Below are 12,837 nucleotides of genomic sequence, written 5' to 3' on the forward strand. Positions count from 1 at the left end.
TGGTCACACAGGGCCACTTCAAAAATTTGTGAAGTGGCTGACCATCACAAATTATTGCCCACCCCTGCTTTAGGGGAACATGTACCAGGATACCCACGTGCTCAAATCTCTTCAAGAGCTGACTGCATTTAATATTTTTGTGCAGTTCACAATCCTAATTATTGACCATAACCTCATAACCCTAATGGAGAGAGAAGCAACTAGTATTCTCCTTATTTACAGGTAACATAGATGAGAGATAGCAAAGTCAGAAATAAAGACCTACAATTTCCCTTTTGAGATTAGGCAAAGGAAGCCAAGAAGGCTGCTCAATCATCTGAGAAGATCTAACTAGACCGTAGTGTATCACACACTTTAACAGACTATGTCTGCACAGAAAGACTGCTCCTCCCTCCCAATTTAAAGCAAGTATGAATTTAAACCAAACAGATTTTCTTCTTCTAATCTTAATGCTCTATATATATATATATATGTCACCTCTTTGAGTCCTTTTTCTCCATTCCAGGCTGTTTGAAACAATTTCTCAGAAACTCCTTTTAAAATCAAATCCTTTTAAATTGCATCAGTCCGTCTAGTTTAGTCTTCCAGACCTTCTCTTACACTTTGAAGCTTGAGGTTAACAGCCTGTTTCCTATTTTTTCCCCACATGTCCAAAGCATATAAGCCTTGCTTCCATCAGCTTTTCTGTAATTGGTACCCTTATAACTATATCATTTTAATCCCCCCCATGGAATCTTTCCAATTCTGCTAGGAAGGTGCCATTTTGGGGCTGTTCATAAATTATGTAATGCATGGTTATGTGTGGGTGTAGACTAGGTGGGCCTTTAGCTTTACAGGACATAGTGTTTATTTCAGTTTTACAAAGGGTGAGTAGGTTTTGGAATAAACACACCAAAAACATGTCACATAATTTACAGACAGCTCCTTTAGAATGGTGTTTGGGAAGACACATAAACTAACCTAAAAAGTCATTTAGACAGCAGAATAAGTGTCCCTGCAGGGACTATACCAGTGTGGAGGCAACTGATATCATCTCTGTCCCACTTAGTCATGGTCATCTGCAGCTGGGGTCCTGCTCCTCTGCACATAACACGTGGGACTCATGGGAAGAAGGTGGCCAGACTTTGTAACACAAGGTGCCAGACCATTGACCCCTCAGAGTGGCAGCTCCCTTTCTGGGTCTGCTAGTCGCATAACTAGGGTTACCAGATGGTTTTAAAAAAATACCAGACACACTTGATCTCAGATGCGGGGGGGGGGGGGGGGGGGAAGAAGGGAGGGAGACCGGCTGGGAGGGGGTCAGGGGGAGCAGGGCTGGCCAGGGGAGATCGGGGAGGGGGAGACCGGCCGGCAGGAAGCAGGGCTGGCCGGGAGGGGGTCCGGGGAGCGGGGCTGGCTGGAGGAGATCGGGGGGGAGAAGGAGGGAACCGGCTGCCAGGAAGCAGGGCTGGGCAGGAGAGGATTGGGGGGAGCAGGGCTGGCGGGGGGGGGGGAGGGGAATCAGCCACTGGGAAACAGGGCTGGCTGGGAGGGAGTTGAGGGGAGCGGGGCTGGCCAGGGGGAGAGCGGGACTGGGGGAGAACAGGCCGGCAGGGAGCGGGGCTGGCCTGAGTGCACGCTGATCCTGGGGTGCTGCCCGTCTGTGCACAGTCCCGACGGGTGCATGGGCGAGTCTGGCCCCGGGGATTGCACAGTCCCGACGGGTGCATGGGCGAGTCTGGCCCCGGGCCTCAGCCCCGCCCCCATCTCCACCCCGTTCCTCTCTACTGTGTAGCTGCGTACTGCCTGGCTGGTAGACACGTTCACGCAGTGTGAGCATCTCTACCTGCCAGGCGGTATGCAGCTACGTACTGATACTTCTGATAATAATACAAACTTAATTAGAAAATACAGAACATTTATATGAAGCAAAATGTAGGACTATGTAGCACTTTAAAGACTAACAAGATGGTTTATTAGATGATGAGCTTTCGTGGGCCAGATCCACTTCCTCAGATCAAATAGTGGAAGAAAATAGTCACAACCATATATACCAAAGGATACAATTAAAAAAAATGAACACATATGAAAAGGACAAATCACATTTCAGAACAGAAGGGGGATGGAGGGGGAGGAAGGAAGGTAAGTATCTGTGAGTTAATGATATTAGAGGTGGGGAAAGTTAGATGTCTGTGAGCTAATGGTATTAGAGGTGATAATTGGGGAAGCTATCCTGGTAATGGGTAAGATAGTTGGGGTCTTTGTTCAATCTGCCCCCCCCGGAGAGTGTTGAATTTTAACATGAATGACAGTTCAGAGGATTCCCTTTCAAGTGCAGATGTAAAAGGTCTTTGTAGAAGAACGCAGGTGGTGAAGTCGTTGAGACAGTGTCCTTTCTTGTTGAAATGGCAAGAAATAGTTTTTTCTTTGTGATCTTGTCTGATATCTGTTTTGTGGGCATTAATCCTTTGGCGAAGTGTCTGAGACGTTTGTCCAATGTACATAGCAGACGGACACTTTCGGCACATGATAGCATAAATTATAAATTCTTCCACTATTTGATCTGAGGAAGTGGGTCTGGCCCACGAAAGCTCATCATCTAATAAACCATCTTGTTAGTCTTTAAAGTGCTACATTGTCCTGCATTTTGCTTCAGCTACACCAGACTAACATGGCTACATTTCTATTACTATAGAATATTTATATGTCTGGTATTTTCACAATGTGTTTCCAGGACAGAAAGCTCAAATACTGGACTGTCCGGTTCAAAACCGGACACCTGGCAACCCTATGTCCCATCATCACGCCTACTGAGAAGAGAGACAGATTCCCTGGGACTACATCTCCCACCATGCACCGCACCGCTCCACACTGACTAGGGATCCCCTCCCAGTGCCGCGGTGCATGCTGGGCATTGTAGTCCACGCCCTGTCCTCCCTGACCATTTGCCCCGCAAGGCTGAGACCGGAAGGGGTAAGGATGACACCGTGCCACTGTGGGACGCAGGGCCTGTCAGCTAAGTAATGTGGAGCCTGGTTGGCTCCAATCTGGCTGGGGGTAGAGACCTGCAAGGATGAGATCGGAAGTGATATCTCGGAAGCGGACGAGCGGGGCGTGTGGCGTCATCATAAAATGGCGGCCTGAGGCGAACGGACTCGGTCTCCCCTTCCTCAGGTGTGTGCGCGCACAGTCTTCCCCACCCCAGCCGGGCCTCAGGCAGCTGCCTCCGCCGCTTAGGGGAGGGGCAGGCGGGACCGAATCTACGGATCTTGGCGGCTGTGGGAGGGGACGGGACCAAATCGCCCTGCTGTGGGGGCAGCGACAGACGGAACGGAACCAACCACTCCGGTGTATGGGGAGAGGGGAGAGAGCCAGGCCGGCCACTACTCCTCGGGGTGGCCGACTGGGCCGGGAATCGGGGATGGGGCCGAACCACCTAGCGTAGGAGGAGGGCTGAGGGGGCGGGCTCGAGCGTGGTAACTGGGGCGGTGAGGGGTTGGACAGAGGGCAATGGAAGCGCCCCGGTCAGCTCACTGAGGAGTGAGGGGAGCAGGGACCCGCTTACCCTCCTCCCCCTAGCAAATAGCTGCAGCCCTGGGGAGCCTTGTCTACGCCGGGCACTTCACTTTCATCCCCCACCGCTGGGGCGGGGCAGGGCAGGGGCGGACGTGCTGAGCGCCGCTCAGCCATGCAGGGGTGGCAGGGCGGGGCACTCAAGATTCACGCTGCTTCCAGAGAGTAATTGCGAGTGGAATGCATTCCTCTGGCTTTTGCGCTGGCTTTAGCCTGATGCTTTCCTCTTGCTGTGGCACAGCTACAGGTTGGGCCTCTCTCTGGTCAGCGCCCTCAGTACCTGACCGGTCCTGGAGGATGGAGTTTGCTGGACCAGGAGAGGTCATTTCTGACCCCCTTGCTCTCCAGCCCTGGCCCGCCTCCCAGCCACCTCCTCCTCCTCACTGACCCCTGCTGTCCTGTTGGCCCTCCCAACACCTCTGCACACTGAGCTCTAACTGCAGTGCCTGGCAGCCCTGCTACCATGTGTAGGGCTCCCACTGCCCTGCTGGGAAGGTCCACTACCTACCTGGGACTCCTGCTGCCCTGCCAGCCTGCTGGTTTCCCAAGTGCTAGCTCTCCAGCAGGGACTCTCTGGTCCTGGACCACGGATGTTGCTGGATCAGAGTGTCCTCATTAAGAGAGTTTTAACCTGTAGTAACAACTGACTGTAGCAAAACGAGAAAAGGGTCTAGCCAGGATACTCAGGTATAGTAGTGCAAAAGGACTTTAAAAAGTTGACAGGATCTCTGATTTTCCTTGTAAGATAGCTTTAAATCAGCATTATTATCCCCATTTGATATTTAGAGAAAGCTATTCACAGAGATGTTGAATCTTGTCAAGAGGCACAGTGTTGCAGATATGACACTACAATGCAGGATTTCCTAGTATCAACACCTATGATTCCATGCAAAATTCTGTTTCTGTAAATACTCTACAGTTTAGAAACTTTAACATTCATCTTATTGAACTGTTTCTGTAGAAGCATCAAGCTCATAGATTTGGATGAATGAATGATTTATCTAGAGTTCGGGGGTCTTTTTAAGTTGGTAGAAGTGTCCTTTTCCTTCCCATACCTTGTGTCTGTGTACATTAAGATTAATAGGTTCCACACTGAGAGGGATCCGATGATTGGTTTCTCGCTTCCTTATATATTGTACAAATGACATTATGTTAAAGTGAGTTTCATTGTAGTGATCATGGAAACAGCATTGGACACTGTCTCCCACCTAACTTACTATGTTTGAAAGACAAATTGCAGTTGTAATAAAGTTCCTTTGCTTCTTTAGGCCAGAATGAAGACGCTTCATCCCTCTACCAAAATGCAGTATTCCCATCACTGTGAGCACCTTCTAGAGAGACTGAACAAGCAGCGAGAGTCAGGCTTCCTTTGTGACTGCACAGTAGTTATTGGTGAATTCCAGTTCAAAGCTCACAGAAATGTACTTGCCTCCTTTAGCGAGTACTTTGGCACATTTTACAGGGATGCCTCTGACAATAATGTGGTTTTGGATCAGACCCAAGTGAAGGCTGATGGATTTCAGAAACTCCTGGAGTTTATATACACAGGAAACTTAAACCTTGACAGGTAACATACCTTTATTTTTTTTTTGAGAGAGAGAGAGCGCTTCAGTACTGGTTTCTTTTCCATAAGTTATGGAAGAACACATTTAATAGCAGATACAGTACATGTGAAAGACTAAAGCTCTGTTATGTATGTGGCCTGAAACACTGCCATACAGCTATAATGATAATATGAATCAACTAACATTTCCCTATTATTTTCTATTAAAAGAATGTTATGTTTAACTTGTAAAAAGGATCCTGAAATTGGATTCCTACTTTCTCTCTTGATAGTGTATCTAAACTCATTATTAGCCCTTAGCAATTGCTTTCATCTATTTATTTTTCAATTGCTGCAGTTCTCTCTGCCCCTTCCCTCATAAGTTCTCTCACAATGGCAGTCCTGATTTCATTTGCTTTGTAAGCATTGCAACAGTTAGTGTAAAGTATCCAGAAGCCATTAAGCATGCATCTGGGGTTTTCAGACAAGCCACATCTAATTTTTTCTCCCACGAGCAGAAATTTTGTTATTTGCACCAAGATGTATTTGGAAGTGCATCACCAGTAGAAACACATGCTACTGGCTGTGGGAGCTCTGCTAAACAGCTGGGAGGCACCTGAATCTTTCCTGGTTGGCTGCCGAAGCACTCATCTCACAGTGAACATTGATGCACATTCATATTATGAGGCATGTATGATCTAGTTACCTTGTCAGGGGTCTAACTAGAATCAACTTTTCTGTACTTTCAATATCATCTATATAAATCTTCTCCAACCTATATTTGGTCAAGTGACTTGCTGGAATGACTTTTCATATTTGTAACTTTGTTTCTGAACTGAGATTAAGAAAACATCCTACTTGAACTCTTGGAGCAGAAGGCTAATTCCCACAGTAATGTTGGTTGTACAAGAACCCATTTCCCCCCATATACACAGAGCAGCTATATAAGCAGGAAAGGCAAATACCAGAGTTTGGAGGCAATATAGAGAGGGCTCCCCACTATCAGAGCATTCTCCTGCAACCAACCATTCTGGATCAGGCTTAGTCCTCCCTCAGTTTATCCTAAAATCTCCAGGGCTGAGTAAATTTTCCATCTTTTTCTCCATGGAGAACCCTGAAAGTCATCTTCCCCTCTCCAAGAAAAGAATGTTATCCCTCTGTGTCCAAGTTCAGCTCTGCTTTCAGGTATAACTTATTAATAGAATATCAACCTTCAGTAATCCATCTTGTTCTCAAAACCCCCAAAATAAGGTAGGTTAAAATGCAGCAGCCTTCTAGCTCCATACTCCTGGCCACTCACCCGAGAGTGGCCACTCACCCAAGAGTAACCATTCCCTCTTCAATTCCTATGCCCAGGCTGCTGCATCTCCAGAGTAAGGATGTTAAGTATCAGGTAAATGACTAATTGTGTATCAAGTCCACAATTAGTCGATAAGGAGCCACTGTGTCTCTTCAGTTTAAATGTAGTAGGAGCCTGGCATGCAAGCAGCCCAGCTCCTACTACATTTAAACTGCAGAGCCACAGTGGGATGAAGCAGTTCCAGCCTGCACCAGGTCTGGATCGCAGCAGCTCTGCCTTTTAAATGTACTAAGAGCCAGGTGACTCTTAGTACATTTAAAAGGCAAAGCTGCAGTGTCCCTGAACCTCTGCCTCCCTTGCCCCGCCCCCTACTGTGGAGAAGTTGCTGTGGAGAACTGGCCTTTTACACCAGCTTCCCCCAGCACCAGCTCCTTCCCTCCCAGCCCCCCCATTGCGACCTCTGATGTAGAGGCGGAAAGGAGGGGATGTGAGGAATATGAGCAGTTGACTAATTGACTACTCTTTTACATCCCTGTTTCAGAGGTCTCTTCATAGTGTTTCATTGCCCAAGCTCCTTTGCTTGCAAGTCCTACTTCTTACAGGGGAACCCCACTCTAAAATCAGCCTACCCTGACTAAGTTTTTCTCCTTTACTTTGAGGCTTCTGTACGAATCTTCTGTTTCTTGGGGTTTCCCCATCTGGCCAATTCTTTCTAACAGCTTCCACCCACTTCACTCTCCCAACAGTTTTCTACGTTTCTTTATCTTCACAAGAAGCGCTCACCTATCACTGTCTCATATAGCACTCTTCTACATGCTCCCCTTTCTCAACTGTTGCCATGGTCTTTATAGAGGCAAAGTGCCCTCTGTCTCTCCCTGTTTGGTAGGCAGTTAACTAGTAATAGGTGAACTGGATCCGTTTCCTCTTAAAGAGGCCATTCATCCCATGATAGATAGTTTAGGGACATCAACTTAAAATTGTATGTATGTATGTATGAATTTGGTTTACCTATTATTGTTACAAGCAGCACTTATTACTGTACCTGAAAGTGATTTGAAAAAAAAAATCGTCATCTTTTTAGTTATTTGTGCACTTTACATCACCTTGTGCATAGTCAGCTTTCCCTGTTGTTTATGTAGGGAAAGAAAATAATTGCTTCTATGCAGAAATACTTAAAAATATTGGAGCCTTAGACAGTTTCACTAGGCAATCAGTGCTTGAAAGGAAAACTTGTATAATACAGGATATTCTAATCACTAGCTCTGTGTACCAAAAATAGCAGTTTTTAGTAATTTAGGCTCCGCTGCTGCAATTGGATCCACTCTGGCAGAAACTGCATGTAAAACTGTTAGTACAGCATCCTGGTTGCACAAATAAAATGACAAGAAGTCAGGCACCGTAAGACCGTCATTAGTTTTGCCACACTGCTAATATGTACAGGTTGAACCTCTTTAGTTCGGCAGTCTGATCTGGCAATATCTGTGGTCTGGCATTATTTTAGTTAGCCTGTGGTTCGGCAAATTCTCTGGTTTGGCACGGGTCAGTCCCAAGGGTGCTGAACTAGAAAGGTTCAGTCTGTTACAATAGCATTATTCAAAATATGTTTTTTTTTTTTTTTACAGCACCACTATATTTTTTGTACCATTGTATTTGTGGAAGTCCCTATTATTAGACCAGATATATCTCATGTATCACAATAAATGTCTAGTTTTTAATAATTTCCAGATTATTGTCTATTCTTTGTGTATCTTTAATATAGAAAATATATGATGTACCTTAGGTATAATACAATTGAATGTTCTTTCAGCGATATGGACAATCTAATGCAATAATTAAAACATTAGTTTTTTATTTCCTGGCTTGTTGTGATTTGAATTGTGCAACCTTGAACTAATTTAGGGATTTGTGTTCAAGATTTTATTGTAGTTTAACATTTGACTTTCTAAGCTATTATAACCAATTACTGCAGTTTTTCTTTAAGAAAGTGCTTCTACAAACCACTGCAGCATCCTTAGAATGCTTTTGTAACTGCTGGTCTTTCCCTTAATGAAGAGAGGTAATGAGAAAGGAAGAGGAGAAAATAGATGGACAAGAAGAAAGGCAGGAAAGAAAGACAGATAATACAAGAAAAGGAGATGGGAAGGAGAAATGGAAAAAGAAAAAAAGGGGTTGAAAGAACACTAGTGGTAAATTCTGTTTTACTCACTTTAGTATTGCATATTATTTCTCATTGAGAATATCAAAACTTGGGCTGATCTTCTGAACCTTCACTGCTTTTATTTTTTATTATTTTTTTCCCTTTTGTATTTATAATGAATCCATATAAGCTTAGATCAAGGTGATTTATGTCATTCTTTGTCATTTTATTGTACTGAAAGTAATTGCTCTATATATTGTGTAGATGGAGATTAGCTTTGTTGTTTAAAATACGTCTTTTGTGTAACCTATTACAATGCTAAAATAATTTTGTTTACCACTGATGTTATTGTCCAACATTGTAAGCATCAGAGAGAGTTAATTTGTTAGAATATACTATATAACTCATATTTTAGATTTAAAAAAACTCTATATATTGATCTCTGTTCAGCTGTAGGAAAAATGTAGTGGCCTGACGCCATACAAGCTGGGTTTTACTCCTGTATTTGTCACTGATCCACAGTAATGACCATTTGAAAACATTTTTGTCTGTAAAATTGAGTAATACTTACTTCACAGAGGTGTTGACATTTTATTCATTGTGAAATGCTTTGAGATCCTTGAATAAAATCCCTGTGGAATTATTTTTATCAGCTTGTATGTCTCCTGTCGGTGTTAAATAATATCTCGCAATAGGTTAGATTTTGTTGGAGTCTCCTCTGACAGTTATAATTTTAACCACAAAACTATTTTTAAGTAAGACTTTTACATGGCTATTCTCTTAGTATTCATTTATATTGATGTCCAGAATATTGTCATGTAGCCTTTTTTCCTTGCAGCTGGAATGTAAAAGAAATTCACCAGGCTGCTGACTATCTCAAAGTGGAGGAGGTGGTCACTAAATGTAAAGTAAAGATGGAAGACTTTGCTTTTATTGCTAATCCCTCCTCTACAGAGATTTCTAGTATTACTGGAAACATTGAACTGAACCAACAGACTTGCCTTCTCACTCTTCGAGATTACAATAATCAAGAGAAATCTGATGCCCCTTCTGCAGATTCAGTTCAGCCGCAGGCAAAAAAAGTGGGTTTAGAAAAGAAATCTGCTCAGACCAGAAAGCGAAAAAAGGCTTTTAACGCTCAGAAAAACATGAAGAATAAACCAGTGCAATATCAGAATGACATAATTGAGAATTCATCAGTCGATATGTTTTTAGATGCAAATAAACTGGCTACACAGATAACCGAACAAGCTGCCCAAGGCAGCGATAACTCAGAACTACTACTACCATCTGTGGTGGAAAGTGAAACTTTTGCAGCACAAGATGTTTTAGTTCAGACTATAGCAGTGAAACAAAAACGGGCGAAGCCACAGCAGAACTGTGCATTGAAAGAACACTGTATGTCTAATATAGCTAGTGAAAAGAACTCTTATCAGCTGGAGAGCTCAGGAGAATATCTCGATCAGAAATACTCCAAGGCCAAGCCAGTGTGCAACACTTGTGGGAAAGTGTTTTCAGAAGCCAGTAGTCTACGACGACACATGAGAATACACAAAGGAGTAAAACCTTATGTGTGCCAACTCTGTGGGAAAGCATTTACACAGTGTAATCAGCTGAAAACACATGTCAGAACTCACACAGGTAAGTTGTAGTCTTCTTTATAAGAGCTTCTTTTGTTTTTAATGATAACATGAAGAGACATAACTAGTATGTTTCAGAATCTTTGAATCTTCACACTGATATTCTGTATATTTGGATGGTAACTGCTGGTCAGTGATAATTGAATTCTACCAGTCTGTAATGTTTTAAAATAGAAAACTATGAATGTGTATTAAGGATGCTAAGGACTAGTTGATTCCCTCTCCCTTGCTGCTTCTATCAGATAGATGCAGCAAAGGGAGTGGGGTAGAGAGGGTACTTCAAAGTGGCAATGCCACACAGCTGATCCCGGGCTGAGCTGTGAGGCACTGCCCCTTTGAAATGCCACCTTGGTGTTTCAAAGCTGTGCTGCACGGAGCTGACCCAGGCTCTGTGCGGCACTGCAGGAGGAATGCAGAAGTGCCTATCAACTAGTCGAGTAGTCAATGGAAATTCCATCGACTCCTTGACTAATAAATTACTCAATATTTAACATCCTTAATGTGCATAGAAAAATAATATAGCTGGAAAGGATAGCATTGTAGTCAAAGCACACTGTAGGGAATACCTTGACTTGAAGTCTCAGCAGAGCTGACTCATTCTTTTATTTTTGGAAGGTAAATAAGTGGACTATGGTGCAGAAAATGGCTGAATCACACATGATTAGATTGTCCTTTCATGCTATGTCACATTAATGGCATTCATAATTTATTAGTTCACCGTCTTTCAGATTTCAGTGATATACACAGTATAGTAATTTGTGTGGCGTCAAGTCTGGATATACTAAAATGAGTTGGATAACATAAAGTGTGGAAAAATCCTGGTGGCAAGCAGGAAACTTTGACAGTGATACCTTTTTATAGTAGAGTGGGATTGATAAGGCATAAATTATTTCAGAATTTGAGTTTTTCATTTAATTACAAAATGTTTATAGCGCATAGTTACAAAACATCTTCCAAGTATGAATTGATGCTGTGCAGTCTGCAAACTGCTCCAGTACCTTTGCTGCTACTGTACATAGCCTTCTCAGCGGGTGACAGAACAAAATTGTCTATTCCCAGGTTTCTTTTACTGCTGTTATTCAGGACTCTATGGTAGTAGTGAAACTTCTAAACATGATGTCAGTTTCATTATGCTCCTCTTTGGGAAAACTTTGAGGGTGTATCTATACTGCACCGTTATTTCGAGATAACTAGTATTATTTCGAAATAACAATGTGAGCGTTTACACAGCCATTCTGTTACTTCAAAATAATTTTGAAATAACAGATGGCTTATTCCAAAATCTATAAACCTCATTCTACGAGGAATAACACCTATTCCAAAATAGCTGTTTTGAAATAAGGCATGTTGTAGATGCTCTACTGTTGCTATTTTGAAATAGCCCCTCACCAGGGCCATTCTAAGTTATTCCTCCCCAATGCTTCCTGGGGCTCTAAATCAAGATAGCATGTCTACATTAGGGAAGCCTGCCTCGGACTAACTTTGAGGCTTCCCTGCAGTGTAGATGTGCTATTTCAAAATAAGCTATATTGGAATAACTATTCTGGAATAATTTATTTCGGAATAGTCGTGCAATGTAGATGTACCCTGAGAGAGTCAAGCAGAGGAGCTATTTCCAGGAATCTCCAGAAGGAATAGAGATGCGGCAATAAATAAAAGGCTATAAGAGTGGGCAGAGCCAGGGGCGGATATACGGCAGGGCGAGCGGGGCGGCCGCCCCGGGCCCCGCGCTGCAAAAAGCCCTGCACATGCGCTGTGGCGCCACCGCGCATGCGCATTGCATCACCGTGCATGCGCCGTGGCAAAGGGGCCCCGCAAGATTATGCTGCCCTGGGCCCTACAAAACAGTCATCTGCCCTTGGGCAGAGCAATAATTCTTTTCCATTCCAGTAGTCAAAGGTGAGGGCTTCAAGTCTATCAGATACTGTCAAGCCAGAATCTACTATAAAAGTTGGAGCCCTGAAACAGGATCCAAGAACCGTGTTTCTGGTAGAAACATCAGCAGTATATTTTCCTTTTCTCCCGATTTTTTTGCATGGGTGGGTGGGAAACCTTATCATTTGTATCAGTTACTAGATAGCAGGTTTAGACCTTTGGAAGGTGTCTGGTTATTTCTTTTTTTGTCAATGGCATGTATTAACTAGAAGATTTACCTGGCTTTGCTTGGGTCCTTAAACTCAATTAATTTTGTTTTTTCGAAAATAAAATGAAAATGTACATGCTTTGTTGAAATAGTAGCTCTGAAGTGGGGCCCAGAATAATTAGCTGGTTAAGTGATTTGTTTAACCAGTTAATCACCAGCTGTGGAGGCTGCTCTTTCCCTGCCCAGAGTTGCAGGTGGCAGGGACTACTCTGATCCCACCATGGATAGCAGGGGCTGCTCTCGCTCCACCACAGCTGTAATGTGGATGGCTGTGGCTGCTCTGGGCCCGTTACCTCCTACGGGCCTACTGGCTAGGCTGCCACCATGGAGGAGACTCTGGTTAAGTAGTTAGCAGGTAAAAATGCTGGTTAACCTTTAATATCTTTAGGATATTAGGATACTTAGGATGAGGGGTTCAGTATGCAGGCTGCCCCAGGGAGAGAGCACTACCCCAGGCCCCTCTCACTGCAGCAGCTTGGGGCAGGTGAGAAGCACCTCTCCATGGCTGCTGCAGCTCCAGCA

The 12,837-nt window shown here is 43.8% G+C and overlaps 1 protein-coding gene across 6 annotated transcripts in view; it reads left to right on the forward strand.

Annotated features, from left to right (window-relative positions):
* Positions 1–2,924: 2,924 nt before the first annotated feature.
* Positions 2,925–12,837, forward strand: part of MYNN (myoneurin) — a 35,084-nt gene continuing 25,171 nt past the window's right edge. The window contains exons 1-3 of one of the 6 annotated variants that reach the window (XM_006131712.4): positions 2,925–3,153; positions 4,821–5,119; positions 9,371–10,173. In XM_006131712.4, the coding sequence (XP_006131774.1) occupies positions 4,827–5,119; positions 9,371–10,173 (1,096 nt within the window). In that variant the 5' untranslated portion in view covers positions 2,925–3,153; positions 4,821–4,826. The other 5 variants (XM_014577866.3, XM_075937896.1, XM_014577868.2 and 2 more) reach the window with 5 other exon arrangements.

This window comes from Pelodiscus sinensis, chromosome 10 (assembly GCF_049634645.1).
Source record: "Pelodiscus sinensis isolate JC-2024 chromosome 10, ASM4963464v1, whole genome shotgun sequence".
NCBI lineage: Eukaryota > Metazoa > Chordata > Testudines > Trionychidae > Pelodiscus > Pelodiscus sinensis.